At 39.1% G+C, this 22,714-nt stretch overlaps 2 protein-coding genes and 1 long non-coding RNA gene across 5 annotated transcripts in view; 1 reads left to right on the forward strand and 2 right to left on the reverse strand.

Moving 5' to 3' along the window:
* Nucleotides 1–1,279: 1,279 nt before the first annotated feature.
* On the reverse strand, nt 1,280–10,134 carry DEPDC7 (DEP domain containing 7). Its single transcript, XM_080594789.1, has 9 exons — nt 9,977–10,134; nt 7,947–8,334; nt 5,832–5,962; nt 4,763–4,952; nt 3,753–3,967; nt 2,257–2,399; nt 1,943–2,068; nt 1,767–1,845; nt 1,280–1,595 (listed from the first exon to the last, which is right to left on the reverse strand). The coding sequence occupies exons 1-9, from the start codon at nt 10,047–10,049 to the stop codon at nt 1,381–1,383; spliced, it is 1,560 nt and encodes a 519-aa protein (XP_080450915.1). The 5' UTR covers nt 10,050–10,134; the 3' UTR covers nt 1,280–1,380.
* A 16-nt stretch (nt 10,135–10,150) lies between these two features.
* LOC308196159 lies at nt 10,151–16,044 on the forward strand. The gene is made up of 2 exons (XR_013952111.1): nt 10,151–10,522; nt 15,071–16,044. It is a non-coding gene; the product is annotated as an uncharacterized lncRNA (long non-coding RNA).
* Nucleotides 16,045–17,235: 1,191 nt separating this feature from the next.
* Nucleotides 17,236–22,714, reverse strand: part of QSER1 (glutamine and serine rich 1) — a 48,485-nt gene continuing 43,006 nt past the window's right edge. For all 3 annotated transcript variants that reach the window (XM_080594730.1, XM_080594731.1, XM_080594732.1), the window contains 2 exons: nt 21,969–22,064; nt 17,236–21,412 (listed from right to left, as the gene is read on the reverse strand). In XM_080594730.1, the coding sequence (XP_080450856.1) occupies nt 21,272–21,412; nt 21,969–22,064 (237 nt within the window). In that variant the 3' untranslated portion in view covers nt 17,236–21,271. The remainder of the gene's footprint in view (nt 21,413–21,968; nt 22,065–22,714) is intronic.

A 22,714-nucleotide genomic window follows, 5' to 3' on the forward strand; every position in this document is an offset into this window, starting at 1 on the left:
CGGGCAGGGCCTGAGGTAGGAAGGGAAGGTGCTGCTGCCGGAGGGGCGGCTGGCAGCGCCGCACCGAACTGAAGAACGTCCTTGTTCTACAGACAAGAAACTGCCTTTTTTTTTTCCCCTCCCACGTTTTAAACTGCCTTACTGCACATCGAGTCATCATTTCACTTTCAAGGACAGTGTGTTGGAGAAGCGGAGAAGCAACAGCCAGTGGCACCAGCCACCACACGCGACTGAAGAGTTGCTTAGCAATATGCTACAGTGTTACCTCACATAGAGTTTTGTTTTTAAAAGCAGTATTAGTTACAAACTCTGTATCATGCTACTACTTCCTTTTCATGGTTATCTTCCATCCCCTTTATACCTGGCCACAAAGCAAAGCATCCCATTTAAACTAGCCTCATTTAAACTAGTCCTTTGTCCTAATAGAAGAGAAGGTAGCTCTAACCACAGTGGATATGGAACAATTTGTGACTTCTTGCAACAGTAACTAATCTTTGTGATGATGCCAGAAAACTACATAACTGCACAGGAGTTGAAATGAGATCTCTGATCAGACTGGATCTTTTCCCTACTTGCAAATGTCTGTGGTACCTGGAGATTTCCACTGAGGAGTGTGCATAGGTAAAATACACAGTCATAAGACCACCCAACAGCCTTTCATTTGTTCCAACCCTTTTCTAGTTACAGCTGGTAACATCAAGAATAGCTACAAGACAGTAGAATAGTGCAAGGATGATGACTGCTACCCACAGACAGTTTGTTCTATAGCAACTGAGAGCTAGTGAGCAAGTGAGACTGTCTACAAATCCAGAATATCTTTATACCTTTACATCCCAGGAGAGTCAATAGAAGCTTAGGGTACAGAGTAGGATTGAGCTGGGGAAAAGTCCTGACTATTCCTCAATATAGTGTCATTTTGGCTTAAAACAGCACAGTAATTTGTGATCTACATACACAGTGTAGGTGGCTGTCAAGCTTTAAGAAAAGCTGTGGAACATCAAGCAGAAGATGTTACTTCCACTCTGTCCGTTGCACAACAAATCAAAGATCAGTGCAACTTAATTGACTTACAAGTACAGGGCCAGTTAAGAACAGGTGTTCAGCTTAAAATTCACTTCAAAAAGAAGAGCACATGGAGAGGCGTCCCCTATCTCAGTAACTGTAATACTTGCACAGAAGCAGTGAACGGAAGTGGCTTTCAGTAAGGAAAAAAAGATTTTTGCCCTACAGGCACATCCTGGGTACTATTAGTCTTGGTAATAATTACACAAACTCCATCTTTTTCCACAAAATAATTTTATTAGATACATGAATACAAAAGATTTACAAATATATCAGTGTTTACAATGATGCAGTATACAAAGTAATACATATTTAAAATCACACACACAAATTATTAACTCTGTCTCCAAAATATTGCATAAAAATACTTGGATTAGTACTGTGAAACTGACCTAGCAGTCTCTTTTTCTCTTTGTCAGAAAGCTTTGAATCTTCATCAATAGCTTTCAGCAGAGATAATAGCTCAGCTTTTGTGGTCTTCTCTGTACTGGAGCGATACTCTCTTTCGTCAAGCTTTTCGCAAAAGGTATAGCCTAGAAGGAAACAGGAGACATTTAGATAGCTAACACCACAGATTCTACAGACCCATCTTCTTTAAGAGTCAAGTTAATCATTGTTTAAAGTACGTCTTTTTACATCATCTCATTCCCTTTTATTTTGCATCCGGGTGCATGACAAGAATAAGCAGCTTGGTTTAAGCTTACCTGTTATCTTACTAGGGTCTTGGCCTTTCTGCAAAGCCAGGAGTTTATTGCTGACCATTTTATGCAGTGTCCCTGGGATCTTGAATAAACAGAGGAGACAGTCAAACAACAGCTTAGAATAGGCAATTCTGCACAAACATACGAGATAACAAGTCTGGTCGTTGTCTAGCTTTTACCTTTAACACATCTTTTTGGTGATCCACCAGGAACAAGATCAGAAGATCAGTTTTCCCTCTGGATAAGGATTTATTGTTGATAACAGCTTTAGAGAATGTTCTTTTCACAACCATCCTGTTGTCACTCTGAAGAATATGAAATAATAACCAGGAGAATTACTCTCCCCATTTAAAAAAGGGCAGGCCATCTTTTTTTTTAGAATCATTTTTTTCTGTAGACACCATTTAAGCCACAGGTGTTTTCTGACCTATAACTGGGATATCTAGATTTCAATAAACGTAAAGCAACATAACAGTTCAGTATGCACATTTACCTCCTCCTGTAGTTTGAGCTCAGAATTATGTGCTGCAACAGCCATGAAGTACAGCAACCTCCTGAATTCCTCCCTGATTTGGCTGTCCAGAAGTTTCAAATAGAGTTGAAGAGCTTCTAAGGATTGTTCCATCTTCCCATTCACTGGGGAAAAATAAAAGGTATCTATTGCCATAATTATTTAAATATTATAATAAAACACAAATTTGACACTGAAGACTTCACCCCTCTAAACAGAAACCCAAACATTAATTCACACCAAAAGTTCTCACAGGCTGATGATAGCTGTTTGCACACAATCTTGAGAACAGCCTGCACCCAGGCTTTTAGCCTGCTATTTAAGATAGTACATTTTCAATTAAGCTCAATTACAGTTCATACTCCATTCAACACAGCTGAAATAATGAAAAAAGAAAATGGTTTTGTTAAGCAAGTGACTTCTCACTGTGGAAATAAAGATCTCAGAAGAAATAAGGAAAATACCCTAGATAAATGGGCTAGCTTGATGAATTAATTGCAAGCCATTTTGTAGAGCTTTGCTAAGTTTTAATTTATTTGGCTTCACTACACTGAATACAAGTTTTAGATGTCTATTTAAATAAAGTGGGTTGTGCTAGTCTTTTCCCTTTACCTTGTAGGCAGGAAGTGTGGGGTATAAATGCAAAATATTCCCACCAACGTGCAAAAGGATAGTCAAGGAAGACAAAAACCGAAAAAAGGAGAGCAGGGATGAGATGTCAATTGAGAACTAAATCATGGAATCATTCAGGTTGGAAAAGACCTCTAAGATCATCTAGTCCAACCTATAACTTAGTACTGAAGTCCACCACTAAACCATGCCACCGAGTTCCACATCTACATGTTTCCTGAAGACCTCCAGGGATGGTGACTTAACCACTTCCCTGCACAGCCTATTCCAACGCCACACAACTCTTCCAGTGAATGAAGTGTCCAACCTCCTCATGTCCAACCTAAACCCCCCCCGGCTCAACTTGAGGCCATTTCCCACCATCTTATCATTTGGTGTTTGGGAGAAGATCCTGATTCCCACTTCATTACAGCTTCCTTTAAGGTAAACCATCAGAAGATGGCTAAAATACTGTTTCTCTCTAAAATACTGTTTAAACATAACATTTAAGAAATTGACATCTCTATGGACGTTAAGGGGGAGAGCTGTGACCTGGGTATAAAGCATCCACTCAGCTCTGAGTTCATATCCTATGGTCCAAATATTGAGCTATAAATATGGCCTAATATTAATTTCCCATGGATATTTAGTTTCCATGGATACTACCAAGTTACAATGCTTCATTTTCACAGCCATTCTACACAGAATGGAACACAAGCTATAAAGCTGCATATAGTCAGGACTAGAAATTCCTCATTATTTCAAAACACTCTTTATGACCAGAGATTAAAAAAACCTGCAGAAGTCAAGCTTCAAGCTCAGTTTGTCGGTACCTATCTCCCATAAGCTCAGGAACTCATTTTACTTACCTAACAGTTCTGCAATTCCTGGATGAATTTCAGGTGCGTGGCTTAACAGTGGCTCCTTTTTCTGGCCATAATATCTACCAATGTTTTCAAACAACAGTAGTTTCCATGCATCTGCTTTGTCTGGTTGATCAGGCAAGTTTCTGCTAATATCTACCACCATATGATCTGGAAGATATTCCAGGCAATCTATCGCTGCTGAGAGCCATTCATCTGTTCTAGAAGACAAAGCAGTTTAGTTTTGCAGTTTTACTTACTGTCACTTTTCAGAGTTGGTTGCACTCTGCCACTGAAGGTGAGTAAACTGGCCATTGGACACTGCATGTGTAGGTACTTCAATACATTACAACTTGGTATAACAAGGACGCTTTTCCCGACCCATTCAGATCATAGCCATATGCCTCTTTGTTTAGCTGGGTAGGTTACTAATTGTTCATCTTGATTAAATACATAACCGTTCTAAGTAGTTAAACCTACAGCCAGTGACATCCTATACTGTTATAGACAAGAATAAAATTATTGCTAGATAAACAGAAACTTGAGCCTTGATCTGATTGGTAAGAGCTTTGTCAGCCCATACTTTCAACTGTATTTAAACAGTTTCAGGCTCAGTTTTCTCTTAGTATTTTTAAAAGGTGAAGTAGTTAAACTATTCCCTCACAGATAATTTTTTTTTAAAAGAAAAAGACTTCTAGATGATGCAAAAAAGATTACTTTTCACCCCATCAGTGCAGTAAACAATAGCCCTCCCCAAATATTATCAAATACCATCATTGCCTTCAAAAACTTCTTCTAGTGTTCAGCAGAAATCACCTCACCTACTTCCAATTCAGAGTTTAGCAACTACTATTTACTACTGAATCTAGTCTTACAGGTAAGGAGAAATCCGCCTTTTCGCATCCTTTTTACAGTACCACAGACTATTACATTTCTACTTCAGATCAACTGTGCCTAACACTTGCACACAACTTTGAACAGCATTCTGCTCTCAGAGGCAAGTAATGAATACTTACTGTGAGTCACTGAAAGCCTTGAGAATTTCTCTGTCCAGGTAGTTACTTGTGATGATGTATCCAGTCGCCTTCTTTGGTTGTGGAAGCTGAGGTCTGACTGCTTGGTGCTCAAGTAAAGAGTCCAGGAGTGGAAGGTCTACGAGCTGCAGCAGACGAGCAATTGTTTGTTCTTGCCATACTTCATTAATAACTGGAAAGGGTGGAATACACAAATCACACAGATCACGCAAGTGCGAAGATTAGGAAGTTGCCAACTCCCCTTCCTCCTACCAACTGTAATCTAACAGATAAATTTTTCCAAAATAAAGATTTACAGTAGCAGAAAAAGTGCGTCCCTTATCACTTAAGTGCTTTTTATCACTGCTAAAGGAAAGACTTAGCCATTTGTTTAGTTAACTGCAAGTGTAGGAGAACTGCTCTTTGGATAAGTCCGAAGTGCCTTACATTCTTTGTGCCCTAACTTGCAAGCAGTCTTTGTTCTAGATAACAGAAGAACAGTGTAGCAGTGACACTATCCTTATCACAGCTTTCTCAGTTATGATTTGGCTCAAGTTCTGAGAGTTCTCAGATGCATTAACATTTAAAGCCAAATGGAAAAGAGCAACAGTAGGTAGTAGTTTAGCTGGAGAAGACATGAGTTGTCAGGAACAGTTTCACACAGTACGGAAGGTGAACTGGATGGTGCAGGTGCGTTGTTGAAAGGCTGGGGAACAGTTTTAGCTAACAGCAGACAATTGCCTTTGATTGAGTTGGGCATGAATGTACTGCAGGTGGTTAAACATCATGTAGAAAGTTCCTAACTCCAGTTAGGATCCATATAGTTGTGTATTCTTCCCCAAGAAGTTCAACACTTATTTATTGCAACTGCAGATGAGTCCTGTCTGATAAAATAAAAAGGTTAAAAGCAAGCCTGCAACAAATGTAATGTGCCTTTGTTATGACGTGTTCAAAGCAAAATACTATGAGTCAGTTTGACTCCACCTCCACTCCAACAGCAGCCATAACCTTTCTTAGTCCTACAGCTATCTTCCTTCTCCCACACAAATAACTGGGGGATTATTTGGCTTACCTTCACGGGACAAGCTTTCCGAGACATTTACGTGAGGGGTATTTGCAGGCTTTAAACTCAGGTTTTCCCAGAGATCCTCCAAGCTTTCTGCTTTGACAGGAGTAGAGTTAAACAACATGCTCTTCTGGTGTCTGAGATGAAAAAAATGTTTAATATATATATTCTCATCCATCCATATGAGATAACAGAACAACACACAGCACACCCATATATGAATATCCATCTGAGATTAAATATAAGATCTCCCCCCCAGACACGTACTTTCTCTGTCCAAGCTGCACAAGAGGGTGTGCAGTATCTTAAAGAATGAGTTGTGTGCAGTAGTTGCATGCAAGTACATAGTTCCTCCCTTGGAGCTTGTCACATCTGGCATCAGCAAGCTACGTCAATTACCACAGAGCACATAAGAGAGGAAATGGTCATGGAGGGAAATTTATATACAAGTAACACATGCAAAGTTCCCCCCCCGCCAGAGTCTAAGGTTTTCGGACTCTATTCATAATGGTGAAATGAGGCCAAAAATTAAGAGCTATTCTTGAAAAAACTAGAAGGTGGTTGCCCCTTAGCAACACCACTCCTAAAGCTAGTAGGCTAGTTCCTACCATCAACTAACAAAAGATTTCAGAAACCTGTTACCCATTTTTATGTGTTAGCTAGTTCTTCTCATAACTGACTTCATATGCTACCAAGTAGGAAAACAACTCCAGCCATAAAATCACTCTTCCTTTAAGCATACTTGTTTAATTTCAATTTCTACAGCTTTTTTTTGGTTTGGAACACTGCAAAACCCTTTTTGATGTCAATTATTTTTGACATTTATGCGACAAGCCGTATGTATCAATAGATTTGTTCCTTTCACTAAATGAAGAAAGGTAAACCAGTGGATCAGCACCCTTCCCAGAAGAAAAAACACCTAACACCTTCATTCTACACAAACAGGTGAATTATCTTCCTTCACAACTATTTGTCTTGTATTGATCATGATGCATGCATCTTTAAGCATTTTAAATATCATACTTTGTTAAAGTGGTTTTAGTTCTTTAGAATTCTTGTGTTCTTCCCAAATAGAGACAGTTTGTATTAGCAGAGGAGGAGACCTAGTCCTAAAGAGGCAGGGGGTGGGAAGCATGACAGAGGGGCTAGCCATTCTTCATCTCCGCTTCTAGAATTTTCTGACCAGTTGGGTCAATGCACTTAAGTTTTTAATGTTTGCTATTCTCAAACACAACAATCATGTTTGTTCATGTAACATTTGTAAACAATTATTTTTGGTCAAGTCAATATCATTTGTGATTTTTAGGAGTCTATGTTGCCAGAACTACTGAAATAACTACCTGAACATAAGTTCTTGCAGCAGTGTCAGAATACATTCATAGAAACACTTGACACAAAAACTGCTAAAGGCAAGTGTTTTTTTTTTTTTTAGGCAAATTGTTATCTACACTGCAATGTATGCTGTTTTGTGACAGTCTAGTTAGTACCAGGGTTTTCTTTGCCCACTTCTGAAGAGGCAGAAGAACAAGCCCTAGCAATCACACTTCTCTCTGGATCCATGTTGGCATGCAACAGCATAACAGCACTGTAGCCTGCTACCTAGCCTAGGAACAAGCCATGTGCACACAAAGGAACAGCTGAAAACATTTCAGGAAGTTTAATCTGAAGTCTAGTCAAGCTAAGATGATGAAAGCAGCAAGCAATTTTACCTGTTTTTTCCCTTAAAAGCTGGATGGATTACTAGCTTATGCCACAGCTAAGTGCGCAGTGACCAAAGACTTGTCCATTTCTTTAGCGAGTCTGATGCATCTGAATGCCGGTTGGTTATACTGGTTTAGATCCTAATAGATAAGTATCTGCAGCACACTCATCTTCTACCTACTCCCCCTTCCATGAAGGCAATGTGATAACTGACAGAAAATGAGTAACTACGCAGGCTGAATTACTCACTCAAATTGCTGTTTTCTACGTATCTTCTACACACAAACATCCATAGGGTAGCTACTCCCCCACCCCCGGTCCTGTAACTACACTGTCCCTCTTATCCTTCTCCTTCCCCCTAAAAACATAGGAAATTTTACAGTAGAGAAGTGTTATCTCCATGCTGCGTTATGTACTAACCTTTGTGGCGTACACTGCTGATAATCTTTATCAATATCTGTTTGGCTTGAGATGTTTGTGAATCTGTAGAGACTATTGCTACTGTCTTCAAATACAGACCTCTTGTCTTTTCCAAAGACTCTAGTTGAAACAGCCTCAAATACTTTGTAGTCCATTAGCGCTTGACACACACGCACTATTTTAGCACGGGAAATATCAACATCCCCAAAATACTTGTTCTGTAGGAGATGGGCAAACACAACATCCACCGCATCGGAACCAATAAAACAGTCATGATAGCACTTCAGGTTCTGACGACGCTTTTTCACTTCCACTTGAGTTTGAAGTGCACTGATAATGCTGCTCCAGACGTAAGTTGCTCCAAAGGGTTTCTGTGCCAAGCTAAAGCCTAACAATACAAGAACAGAAAGAGCATAATGATTGAACTCATACTGCAATTACAGGAGAACCTTCCTCTCTCTGGCTACTGGCTTTCATGAAACATGGAAGGATTTAAGAAGTCTGAGGCTTCTAATTTGGCTTGTGCTGAACCAGCCTGCAACAAAATATTAGTTCTTGAGCCTTACTCTCCTGGCAAGTCTGTCTACACCATACCAATGTAACTCACCCTGGTGGTTGCTCTCATTACCATAGCCTGCAGCTTCAATAACAAGCAGCTTTTACTTCTCCAGCCTGACACACTGTGACACTACCTCGCTGTGTACTCTTCCATCACCCAGCGGATGGACTTGCAGGACCTACTCCTAAGCACACTTGTTCCACAAGACTGAGAACTAACTGTACATAATTGCAGCTCCCCAGTTTCAGTAACAGAGACAAGAAGTATACAGCTGAGAACGGAGAGAGGGAAGCAGGGATGAGAGACATCTCTTGTGCCTTCAAGACTGTGTACACACCATGCAGACAGTAACAAGATCAAAAGTCCTTGAGACATGGTGCACTGGACATTTATCCCATGGAACAGCCCTCCGCCGCCCCAGCTCAAACCGGGATTCACGCTCTGTGTACTCAGTGCCACTTCCTTGAGCCAGCCAGTCTTCCCTCCCTCAATAAAACCACTGAACTATTACTCATTTACCAATTTCAAGTTAAGAAAAATCACGCTAGCAACTGTGTGCCAAGGGGCTATAATCAGCCTCAGCAAGGACTTGAGACAGAACATGCTTATAAAATCTGCAGGTGGCCCCTAGCAGAGGCTAGAATTAGAATATATGTTTGTCAGTAAATCAGATGACTAATTTACAAAGAGATAAAGCAAAGCAAACGGAAGAAGAGACAAATCAAATGCTGGAGTACAAAATAAGGAATGAAGAGTTGGCAGCAATCCTACAGAAAGCCATCTGGGGCTATGACAGACCTCAAACCTAATGAATTAACAGTGTGATGCAGTGTTTAAGAAGAAAAAAACAACACGCAAGTTGTTCTGGAACATATTACCATGAACATTTTCCACAGAGATACAGGAGGTATTTTTTTCTGTTCAGTCTGAAGAGGCATTAGTTAGAGAATTGTATTCCATTTCGGGCACCAGAGTTTCCAGCTGGTCTCCATCTGCCCGGGAGCCCAAACACCAGCAAGTTGGAAGGGGAGAGTAAGAGAGCATTTGTGGGGAGATACAGATGATGGGGGGAACAGAATATTAATAGCATTCAGATACATCAACAGTTATTCTCAAAGCAATTATCGGACACCTGCTTTCTGAAAACATTCACGTCAGAAAATAAAGCTTTAATACAAGGCATTGACACAGCGTAAGCAGAAGCATGCTGGAATCTATTTGCCAAAGCTTTAAGAAGGAGCGGGACGAAGCACGCGTTGATGACAACGCGGAGCAGACAGCACACACACGCAGTCCCCGCCAGCCCTACGCCGAGGTACTCGGGGAGGCAGCAGAAGGACACAAGCACAGCTCAGAAAGCCCCACAGCGACACGCCACCGGCCGCCCCCCAGCCAACGGAGCCCGGACGGAGCCTCCGCAGCGCCACCGGGCCGACCTCGCCGCCCCTACCCCCCCTCAGGTACCCCGTACCCATCGGCCTGGCGGCAGGGCTGCAGGCGGCGCCGAGGCTCAGGGCCGCCGCCTTCTCCCGCACCGTAGCCATGCCCGGTTCCCCCGCTCAGTCCGGCCCCGCTCCGCTCGGCACGCCGCCCCGTCACGCACTGCCCCGCCGCCCGCCGCCCGCCGGAGGTAGCCCGCCGGGGGGCGGGGCCAGCGCGCCCGCGCCCTCCTCATTGGCTGCGCCGGGGCATGAGGGGCGGGGCAAGGGCGGCGGTTGAATAGCTGCCCGCGTGCCGCCGGGCCCCGGCCCCTCAGAGCGGCCCTCGTAACGGTCACGGCCCGCCTCAGGCGGCGCTCCCTCAGCGCTCACCGGCCGCAACCCCCCGAGGACGGGCGCCGGTCCCGAGCGGCCACGGCCGGGGGCGGTTTTCCTCTAAGGCTTCTGTCAGCTGCTCGTTAGAGCGCGAGGCTTGCCGCTTTAACTGGAAGGAAAGAGTAAAGTCACTTCCAGGGTAATAACAGTGTTTTGTTTTCTTCTGTCCGCAGGAAATGACCGAGAGCCAACATCGCTCTCTGGTAAGTCTGAGGTATTTTGTCCTCTACTAAGACAACATATATATATATATTGCTGACACACCTAATATATATATATACATGCTGACTACCTATATACATATTACTCAATAGAAGCAGACAAGAAGCCAAACTGAACTCCATGATATGCAAACTTGTAAGTGCATAATGTTTCCACTCTATTACTTTTAATATTCAAGTAATGCCAAAAAATCATTTTGAAGTCTCTGATTATTGAACTTTGGTTTTGCAGAATGAACTCTGTTGTGAAACCGTAGCTCATCCTGCAAGGAGCAGGTCCTTGCTAGCTCTCCAGCACCGTTCAGGTTTGCCTTCTTTTAGCCTTATGTGTCACACCACAAGTTTGCACAGTAAGGGCACTCTAAGTTTGTTCATCGTATCCAAGTGAATAAACAATGGATTTCGTTTTAAGCTGGGAGAACTGGTCACAGGGAACTAGATACTACAAGCTCTTGTGGCAAACATTTCTTCATGTTTTGTTGACAGAGTGGTAAAGTACTTAATGAGGCTGTTCTAAGAGTGGAAGTTCCTCCTGTTAATTTTTTTTCAGGTAAAGAAGTCTTAAGCCCAGAGAAAAAGGAATCTATTCAAACTGTAGCCAACCACTGGCCTTTGAAAACGAAAGGTGTCACTGTCTTTCATCAATAGGAAGTGACAAACACAGATTTCTTTCTTGGGGGACAATGGGAAGACATAAAAAAAATAGTTCTGACTCACAGGTGTCTGTTTCAACAGTTGCTATGAAGAACCTAATAAAACCATGTAATGCATAGATCAATGTGGATTTCTATGATATATTATTTTATTATTCCCTATTTTGTAAAGGTTCAATGCTAGACCTAGCATTGCCAAAATAGTGAGATAAATTTAACTGCATGTCAGTAAATGCCTAAGTACATTTTTGTTTTTAAAAAAATGCTCTATTTCAACAGCTACATGAAAAATTAATGTTGTCAATCATGCTGCAACGGATTTGCTGTAATCTTGAGAAAACTTAGACCTACAAACACCCGTTCAAATGGGAGGACACATACGAGAACACTACACCTTATGAGTGAACCAGGTTTAATGCACAGCAATCTGCTCATCTAGAATTTTATAAGCTTCCCCGCCCCTGTATTTTCTTACTAAGTGATCAGCAGACAGATTTCTGTCTCTGCCTCCATGTTTTCCCCCCAGAGATCACTGCTATATCATGCCAGTTTCTCCCTACCCTCTAATGCTATGAAGAGGTAAGAAACAGTGGTGGGCAGGTGACAACTACTGACTGGTCAGCCAGCTGTTGTCAAACAGTATCTGGTATCACAGGGTATTAAAAAAAGCTATGCAAATTTTAGTATTACAATAACATTACCATAAAATGCTTTCCTAAAGCACAGATTTACACGGGTGGATAAATATATATTTATTATCTTAATCATTTAAAATTACGTGTATTTTCATATAGCCATTTTAAAGAATGACATCTTGTTCAGCCAGTACAGACATTTTAAGCCAGTGTGGTTCCTTAGACTGGTAGGGGAAAGATCTGAGGATGAAAATGCAACATGCTGTATTCAGCTTCACCTTCCACTGTGTTTTCCCCAAACGAACCTTTGTAAAGTTGAAGGCAGGATGCACAAAAGAATGCCAGTTATAAAGTCATAATTAACATCATTCATCCTCCGAATTATTTAGGGCCAGTTTAGTGGCATTCCAATATACACGTGGAACAGTACTTTGTTCCAAAAGCAGTTCCCCTGAAAAATATAGAATAACAATACAGGACTACATACAGAGACATATGCTGCTGTAGGTAAATTTATTAAAGTGTGGTCTGTAGGGTGTGGCAAAGGAGATTATAAACACTACCACCAAATGAAGTTTGATGATACGTACAGCTCTACTGTTGGCTATCTAAAAGCATTATGTGAAGTTGTTCAGGCAGAATAATTCTGTGATCTAGTTAGGGTGATTAAAATTGAATTTAACTAGTTGTGCAACTGAGTCCTAATTTGTACAGTTGTATTAAGCTCTTTAAAACTGTTCCATGGAATGTTTATAGTGAGAAACAGCAGAAGAAAATCCTATTTTAATCTGATTTTTGAAGTCGTCTAGAAATGCTCCATCTGCCTACATCGCGAGTAAGAACACGACCTACGTTTTTAAGAATTTACAGACTTCAGACTCATAGAAATCTTTGAAAACTTATATAATAACCTTGGGGTTTAATTAGAAGCATACAGCAGAAACACTATTTATATTCAACAGCCACAATTTCAGGCATGTCTGCTGCTCAGGATCTGATTCACTCACTCGTATCAACTACAGGTTTGCTTGAGGATAAAGATGATATAGGATAATGTGGGCTCTCACCCCTATCTAGATCTTCTTTGATTATGGGGAGAGAGACAGCAAAATTAAAACTTGAATCACAAAGTGAGAAACTGTTGAATAACTTTAAGTATGTTAAGTGCTGTCTAGCTTTTTCCATAATGAACTTGGAAGGTGGACGGCCAGCCAGTGTATTTGGATGAGAGTGCACCTGTAATTTCCAGGCATTCTGGGCACAAATGAAGGAGATACAATTGAATACTAGACCTCATGGAGTACGAAATGACTGTATGACTGAGTCTTTCAATATCATTACTGAAAAGACAAAAGTTGGAGGACATGTTGCTTAAGAAGATGGAGGCATATTAAGAGAAAATACAGGGTGCAGTTGGATCTACGGCAGATCGATGCTTGGTTAAGGAATTTGGAAATGCTACACATTCTTGAAAGAAATGAAGGAAAAAGTTTGTTTCAATTTCTTAAAACTTAAGACCCCAAATCTGGAAAATAAAAATGTTCTAAAACCAAAAAAGTTCAATGTCCAAAATATTTTTTATATTTTAAGTGCCAAAAATCAGAAAAGATTGACTTGTTGCTGAAAATTGACAGACCAAGAAACAGGCATTCTAGCAGAAGATTACTATCATAGTGCTGATTTTCAGAAGAATTTAGATCCCACTTTTCTGAAGGATTAACACAGACTGTACATTTCACATGCCAATCCGACATCTCATAAACAAATGTCAGACTATAGAAGACTCTCTTCTAATATCAGACATTTCTTCAGATTTCAAATGTCTTCCCATAACAATATAAACTTCTAAGCATATTTCAACACAGTTTAAATTTGCATACACATAAAATTTTATTGCCATGATTGCAAGGTTCTAGTAGACTCAGTCTTCATGGCTTTGTTTCTGAAAAAGCATAGCAAATAATGCTTACCATAAAAATTCAGATAACTATTCCAGTTATTTAGAACAGTTACTCTTTTTTTTCCCCACTTAAATATCAACAATGCCTGTATTCATTGCAGTGTGCCGAAGCTGATGAAAAGAGAACATTTTAAACAGTAAGCCCCTAAAATATTGCTCTATTCCATTCACAAATGATGAAAAATTTCAGTGTATGGTTCATGCTCTCACATAAATATGTAAGGAAAATCAACAGCTTCAGTTACAGAATTCATTTTTTTTAAGTCACAATTGCCATAACATTATCAAATCTCCCCAATTTCTTCGCATGAAAATATAAAGCCTGTTATATGTTTTGATACTGAAACTGTCTTACGAAAGTCAGCAAACTTTCTCTTCAACCTTTTTTAATCTCAAATTTAAATACATAAATAGCTATTCATACAACGCTGGATTGCAAAAGGCTGTATTTGATACAAGATTTGATGCAGCAAATCTGTCTTATTACTGAGTAAGGTATTCTGTTACTTATATTAAAGAGCAGGAGAGGTTTGCTTGGGGCTGAACTTCATGGGTTAGAGGAGACTGACTGCATCCCTTAGGATGCAGAGCAGGTTATTCACAAATTCACTCTGCTTAGTCTCAATTTCCCATTACACTTGCATTAAAAGATATCATGTAGTAATAGGCTCTGTGGGATATAGCGATGCCATCTTGCAACATTCCATCCGTGACGCCAACCACATCTGCCCCACCATGGAGAAGCGAATTTCAGTTGCACAGCTTGGGCAAGAGTATGATTTACTCCTGAAGCACAAACTTCAGTTTGATATAGTGATGGGAAATCTGTAAGGATTCCACCCTTGCATTTTTGAAGAGACCAGAACAATAAACAAGTTCCCAAAACAGAAGCTTCTGGATGACTGAATGTTTGAATTGACAAAGTGTGCATTGTTCATGAGTGCAATCCTTCCATTCCTGGGCTGGAATACCAATGCGGCTAGAGGACAAAGTCAAGCAGCTCAATGGCAAATGAAGGGCAGGGAGGCAAGAGGCCGAGCCTGCACTGGTGCACACTGACCTCCGGTGGAACACACTGCACTCTGAATAGCAATCCACGCACAGCGGCTGGAAAGGGAGCAAGTCAGAGCCAGAATTCCTTGAGACTGCTTACTTTAAGGAAGCATATGGGAGCAAAGAATATTAGCAATGTGACCAAAAATGCAAGGACATGATTCTGCTTCTCAATTTTACTATTACTACTTTTTGTCTTAAATAGATTTTTCCACTTTTCCTCCTGCAGAAGTCTTCCGAGACATTTCAGATGATTATACATTATAACCAGAGATTGATTACCGCATACCTAAGCATGCTTAGCATAGCATGGTCCTGGCAACACCATTTGGATAAGGCTCCTCATAGAATGGTAAAGATTCACTGTCATCTGCACACTAGAAGCCTGTTTGAGAAGAATAAGCAGTCTCAAGCATCAGACACAAAAAACTGAAACGCCAGAAGTTACCGTCTGCCCAGCTGGGAGTTACCATTTCTCAGGTAAGCTAAAGTAACTAACAGTGTGAACTTCTGTACATTGCAAAACGAAAGTGAATACATTTACTCATTTTACTACTGAAAGCGGCTTTAGGTAAATTCACAAAGGATTAGGGAGCTGGTCTCTCCAGTTTATACAATAGTAGAGAACCTGAGGTCAAGCCAAGTAAGCAGTGATTTCCAGTTGAAGCATGGTGAGGTAGTAATTTACACTGATCTGGCAGGGACAAGTTTCACAACCTTACTCCCAAAACAAACAGCAACTAGTGGCACCAGCTTAATGGGACAGTAGGAGCACACAGAATAAGGGGGGAGGGAGAACTCTAAATGCTCTAAATGGATTTGCCAATCATAAGTGAGTTCATGATTTTGACCACTTGACTTTTTTATTAAATAGCTATGTACCAGTTGTCATTATTTACACCCAGTGTAAGGCTTGTGTTCAAGAGCAGAGGAGTGAGTTTATTGTTTGTACACGAGTCTATAATTCACCTTTTATATTAACGTACAATGTGCAGGGACCACAAAACCCTATCATGTCATGTTTTGCCAGGCCCCCAGTTTAGGATGGGAAAAGAGCCCTGGAAGCACCGCCTCGTTACCCCCACTAGAACTAAACAGAACTTGCAGAGTTCACATCAAAAAGAAAGTAACAATGCTTGGCAAAGTACTTGTTCTTTTTTTCAACCAGCTGATTCCAGAATTGCAACACTTGGATCCTCAGGGGTAAGTTTTCAGTTTCTTTTGAGCAAAGTCCATTGACTGTGGTCAATGCACCTCTGCGGCTGGTAGAACAATCGCTGGACCTTGCACTGAAGCAAATAAAAAGCATTCTCTTACTCTCTCTTCTGTTACCAAAGTTTATGAATAGTAACTTCTATGTAGTGACCAACAACGAAAAGCTGGGAGGTTTCAGAATCCACCAAAGGTGCTTTACTCAGTGAACACATCTAAATCCTTATTCTCCCAGAGCTTTGAACGAGTTACCAGTTTGGACCTAACCACATGACAAAGCATTGATGCTTTAGTTTTTATTTGGTTATCACATCATTTACTTTGTTGCTGCAGCAAAAATGTGATACATGAATAATGCACAGAGAAATCACATCAGCAGGCACCGCAGTTGGAAAGGAGGAGGATGACAAGCAACATAATTTTACTTAAAAGGTCTTGCTATCACAAGCCCCGGCATGTACTCCCAACTATATAGTTTAATATTTCAAGTGACACATGTAGAATAAAAAGAAGCCATCAGTGACATAATCTGATGATAATTTGAACCAAAAACACCTACAAAAAAAAAAAACAGCAGCATTTTTAAGTTGAATTTTGCTTTGGGAAGCAGCTCTTACACACAGGACCATTATAAAAAACATTCCATCCCTTCAGATTCACTTTTTCCTACAAGCAAGTGGCTCAGAGACCACTTACCATATACCCACATCAATATCCACATCATATGGGATTTCAGCCCTCTGTGTGTCTGAAAAATATTCGTAAGAAATGGAGTAGTTCATTGTAACTGGGAAAAAAAAAGGACGAAAACCTTCTAGCACCACTTTTTCCCTATAGGTACACAGAGGTAATGTTCTGGTTAAGCAAGAAGGAAACAAAAGAAAACAGTATAGCTGAAAGGCACCTGAATCACAGAAGTCGTCTCTCTTTTACCCCAATTTTCTGGCTCCTAATTTCTCACATCAGTTCAAGAACTGGCAGATACGCTGCGAAAATGAATGCAGAACATTTAGAACCAGTAAATATAATAACAAAAAACGTTCCTTAATTCATGTGATATAATGAAAAAGAAATGTATTTCTTCATATTGAGATCAGAAAATGTCTAAGTTGCCATTTCTTTCCCAACAAACTAGCTTTCCAAGACTTAGTATTTTAATAATAAATGACTGAGCATTGTGAGTTTTTTGTTTAAAAGTGTTTTCACTTTAATGGGTTTAGTTAATAACATCATGAATGGTACAAAACTGTGTCCTTTTTCACATTTCCATACATTGTATTACGGACCACCTGAAAATCTGGACTAAGAACGCGTAAAGTGTCTCTTATTAGCCCTAGCTTCTTTTTTTGCCATATGTAGAGAAGATATGCAGAAAACATGCATTTGTTAACAATGACATGTTAAAATTAGCTTAAACAATAAGATATGGCAGAACGTGCACACTAATGCACAGGTGTGTAACAGAGTAAGAGACCAAATGTCAAGTGTTGGCAAAGAAAAAGAAATGACTGATGACACATTGACATTTTGTGACCATAGTTTTAGCTTTTCTGTTTTAAAATTGTTTTAAATAGTAGTAAATATTTAAATAATATTTAAAATATATTTCCCCTATGGAAATCATTTACTTGGAAGACAGCCTGTAAGATTTGCCTTTTTAAAAAGTAGTATTTCATTTAGACAATATATGAATACATTACATGTCATAGAAGACCCTAAAGTCCTTAGTCATTTTCAGAAACGGTTTTTCAATCCAATTTTGTCTCAGATGTTTTGCAAGCAAGACTTTGGAAGTAGTATCTCAAAGAAAATCTGCCTTTAAGAGAAATACTGTTATGTCAATAAAAACAAACCCAATGTAAACAGGGATTCCATACTAAAGGAAATGACAGTGGAATTAAAAAAAACATAGTTCATCACACGATTAGTTTAATAAATTTCTCTTTTGCTAATTCATAGTCTAAAGAGGGTTTTATTCCTTCCTAGTGCATCTTCTCTTGCAGTCACGAGTGCTCAATTTCCACTGTCAGATGTCAAAGAATAAGGACCTCACTGTTGCTTCGAGAAAAAGACAAAAGATTGAGGTGTGGGTGCAGAATTATCTAAAATGCAACAAAACAAAGCATTTGTGCAAAAAAGTAATTTGTACATTGACTTTTTTTTCTAAGTTTGCTTCAGTATAAAAAACCTTTTCAATCCCACTAACAAAACTTTATTTTCATTTATGATCCTTCACACACTTGAAAGTTCCATGCTTTTACTCACTGCAATTGGTGAACTAATAATCCAGCCACCATTTTTGTAGCCCAAGACAAAGACGGAAGCTCTATCACATCTTTAGTAGTCTGGGGTAGTTACTTTTATTCAAGAAAAGTTTTTCCTATCTTCTATAGGCACAGTGCTTGTTAAACTGGCCCTGGGAATAAAACAGCCAAAAATAAGCCAGGCCACCCTCTATGGCAGTGCAGAGCATCCTGGCCATTTTTATTTAGATACTTGTTGCTAAAATTTACCGTCTTTTTAAATATGGAGAAACTACTCCAAAAACCTCTTTTTTTTTTTTCTTTCAGTTTCTAAGGACTTGGATTAAAACAAGTAGCTTTCTAAAGCTACTTCTAGATTCAAAATTCTAAAGGATGTATAAAGTAGCAGTAGAGAAATCATTCAGAAAGCATAAAGACCTCTCTCAGTTAGTTGCTTTGCAGTCATATAAGGGAGGGATATGAGACACAAAGTCTGATGGGTTCATTACTATACAATCAAGGAGACAACTCTTGTTCCCTCAGTCTGCATCCTAACCATTTTTAAAGCTACAGGTTAGGAATTCCCAAACTGTGTTGTGTGTATCACTGAAAGGAAACAACAGAACTCCGCCTGGGTGAAGAATATATATTATTTTATATATATTCCTCAAGAGAGGAAATACCTCTCATAAATCTACACAGCCAGGAACTACTGCTGCCAATCACCCCCATCAATAAGGAAATACACTAAGTAAATTTGGGAACTCCTACTATAGGTTAAATAGTACACCAGGCACATTGCTACTATGTCTCCAGTGTGCATATTTACATTAAAATGATTTTAGCTGATCACTACCGGTGATAACTTTGCTTCACGTGCTAACCACAAACTTTAGCTCCTGTGAGGTTCAACACAGTATGACTGAAACAATGGCAACTCTTCAACCCAGTGTCTACTCTTCTTTACACTGTAAAAATGAATTAGCTTCATGATTGCTCTAACATTCTGCACATTCTTCCTAAGTAAAGCCCACGTGGCTATCCTTGATTATAGTAGATACAACAGTAGCACAATGCATCTATTAACGTGATAGTGACCTCCCTTTTTAAAGCAAAAACACTGAAGAGGCTTTAAAAAAGGCAGGGGCACATATCCATTTCTGTTCACTGTAGTCTGCATACAAGTTGTAAAGGAGAATTATTGCTTTTAAAAGATGAAAAGCTTTGGAAATATGGTAAACATCCTCTAAGGTTCTAAAAACTAATCAGCTAAAATTCTGTACATGCTTTACTATTCAAACCTCTATTTGATTACTCAAGATCAAATCATTGCATTTTCACATCTATTCATTAAACTCTTTATAGTTCTAAGGTCTAATGAATATTTAACAACTAAATAGGATCAAAACAGGTAACAGGAAAAAAAGTCACATGGCAATGAACATTATTTCATTTGGCCAATGAATAGTGAACCCTGCTTTCTTGGATGAAATTAAGGCACTAAGTGGCAGTGAACGGATAAAGGAATGATTTTTTTCCTACATTTTCTGAAAAAGAACAACATGGTTTTTATTTATTTTTTTTTTTAGGACCCCAGTAGAGTAAGTATCCATTCTGAATGACTCAGTAAGGCATTCTGTTGGCAAATTTAAAGAAAATGAGAAAGTGTTCTCCTGGATTAGAGCCCATTACATTCATTGTCTGAGTGTGACTAGTGGCACTACTAACTGTTAACAAACTGGAGGGACAAAAAAGCTACAAGATGTCTGAAGACTTTAAAGGCACCAAAAAGAGAACAGCTCTGCAACTGCCAGTTCTACAAACAACTATGTAAGCTGTGTTTAACACTGCATATAGTCTATTCAATCATCAATCTTTGTTGACAAAGATAAAGTGTAATAGCTCCTCATTTAAACTCTCAGTTAATCAAGTGCTAGTTTAGTAAGAAATTTATTTTCACGTATCAGAAAATACTTGCAGTGTCTAACACAACTACACTTAAAGCAAAACTAGTCTAGTATGCATTATTCTGGTTAACACTGAAGCAAACCTGTATAAACAAAAGGGTTACCTCAAGATATATAGTTTACAATAAGAAATCAACATATAAATGAATAAGATTTACTGAAAACAATGGAAAGTGTATTACAAAGATACATGAAACAATTTTAACCACAATATTTTCTCTGTGAAAAATACAACTATTAGTGAGATAAAATGTACAATTGAATTTTTTTCCCCAAAACAACAAAAACAAAACAAAACCGCAGTATAAAGGAAAATATTTTTTTTTCTTCAAAACAGGGAAAATAGTTAAGGTCATTGTCTTTCATTACAATATAATTTGACACAAAAAAAGCAGTCATAGGATTGCACCAACTCCACGTTCAGTCTCCTGAACATGACAATAGTAAAAGGAGTCCATAAAGCATATTGACATTTCTGGATTTTATGATGGCAATATATGTTCGCAGAAACTGATGTCACTCCGGCTCTGTTCACAAAATGTACAAAACTAAATTTGGTGGCCAGACAGGCGCATGTAAAAATTAGTTCACCCCAACACTGACTTTTCTGTTGCTTAGTCAGAGATGGAAAAACCTGTAGTATTTTAAGTGTTGTTATCTTTTTAGCAATAAAGAAAAAAGTATATGTAGTGCATGCTTTATCATTTGTCAAAAACATTTCTGAAAATAAAACTAAGTTATCCAATAGTTTATAAAATAGAAAATAATTCTTCAGGTTAAAAACTTGGTTAGGTTTATGTTTAGTTCCACCTCCAAAGGACCGATTTCATTGGCAGCATCGCTTTTCCTTAGCAAGAGCCAAGGCACAAAGTTCCATAAAGAGAAATAAAAATGCCTACGAAGAAGAACGCAGTCTGGCATTATAAAAGAAATCAGAGCCTCTCTCTGAGCTTTCTGTTCCATCACATTAGTGCCGTAGAAGAATGTGAGATTTGGAATACATTTTTGTTATGAGCATTTCTGCTGGACACGATTCAAAAGTTCACCAAACTTTTCAAAAAGATCCTCCACCCATTTTATATTTTTCATGCACAGCTGCACAATCTCTTCTTGTCCTAGATCCGCACTCTTCTTCTGAACAGAAGAAATCTATTTAAAAAGAGAGAGACATGTACACACACATACATGTTAGGCTGCCAGCATTACAGATTTTTTGCTTTTACAATACTCCACAGTTAAATTGCATTCTACTTTTGAAGAAAACCCCTACCAAAACTGCTTTTCTTAACATCTGAGCCAGAGCTTAACCCTTGTGTTTCTGCTACCTGGAATACGTCAAGGAGAGATTTGCAGTAAAAAATAAACGAGTGGGCATTCTAAGAAAAAAAGTAGCCCTTAGACCTGAGGGGTTACACAAGGTGATAGAATTTGTTTAATTTATTTGGAGAACAGTGAAGAATACTTACCCCCATGGGAACTGATTCCACACAAAACTTGTAAGCCTCATATCTGAATGTTCTAGGCAGAAGTGTCCATTAGGGGCAACATATATGCTCAGAATGTCTTTTTGTTTGTCATAAGGAATTAATTAAAATAAAAGGAAGCTACAACCCATACTAATTTATCAAAAATACAAGTCGCTCTATATTTAGACTCAACTCCCACAATGAATGTAAACATACAGCGTAAGAAACCCAATACTTACCTCTTCTTTACACGTCAGATATATGTGATATTTGTAATGATGGAGTGAATGATACAAAGAATACAACTGTATTTTTTCTGGATCTACCGTAAACTCCTGCAAGAAGAACAGTTATTTCAGGTAAATGCACGTTATGTTTCAAGACAGACATGACAGATGTTTTTTTCTGTAAATATTTTTTTCTTTCCCTAACAGACCAGAAATGGAATACTTCATTCACATAATCGCTTTGATATATTTTGGTACACTGTAATTTATATTGCATCACAATTATCTCTTATCTCCATTTTCCCCATTTTCCCTACAAAATTATTTTGTTAAAACTAGTTTTGAGAATGCTTTCAATCCTTCTGAATGCACTGCAAGGGCAAGTCCAGTAAGATATCACTTCACAAGAAGTGCTGCAAGTATTACCAAAGGTTAACGCTTTTCTACCAGATTGACAGGTGCCATCACAAAAAAGCACATAATCAGTGCCTTAGAAGAGCTGACCTATACTTATCTAATATTTATGTTACTCTGGCAAGAAATACAAATGTGGGCTGTATTTGCATGTCTTTTACCTAGCCACTTTTTGCTGCTGTGAGTAAAGACTGTGAGACAGTACCTAGTAAAACCTAATTATAGTTCTCCTCAGGAATGCTATGGAAACAAATAATGTGTACATCTCAAGATTTAGCACATTACTTTTTAAAAATTTTTAAAACAGTAATGATACACAGCTTCATTCTGTCACTGGAAATCAG

Source organism: Anser brachyrhynchus (genome assembly GCF_964034855.1).
Source record: "Anser brachyrhynchus genome assembly, chromosome: 5".
NCBI lineage: Eukaryota > Metazoa > Chordata > Aves > Anseriformes > Anatidae > Anser > Anser brachyrhynchus.

Bases quoted from the DNA above. Each gene is read 5' to 3' on its own strand.
- DEPDC7 (XM_080594789.1), bottom strand. From the start codon at position 10,049: ATGGCTACGGTGCGGGAGAAGGCGGCGGCCCTGAGCCTCGGCGCCGCC. The intron at 4,953-5,831 runs GTAAGCCAAATA...CACCCTTTCCAG, and splicing joins GGAAAGCTTGTCCCGTGAAG to TTATTAATGAAGTATGGCAA. The intron at 2,400-3,752 runs GTAAGTAAAATG...ATTTTTCCCCAG, and splicing joins AGGAATTGCAGAACTGTTAG to TGAATGGGAAGATGGAACAA.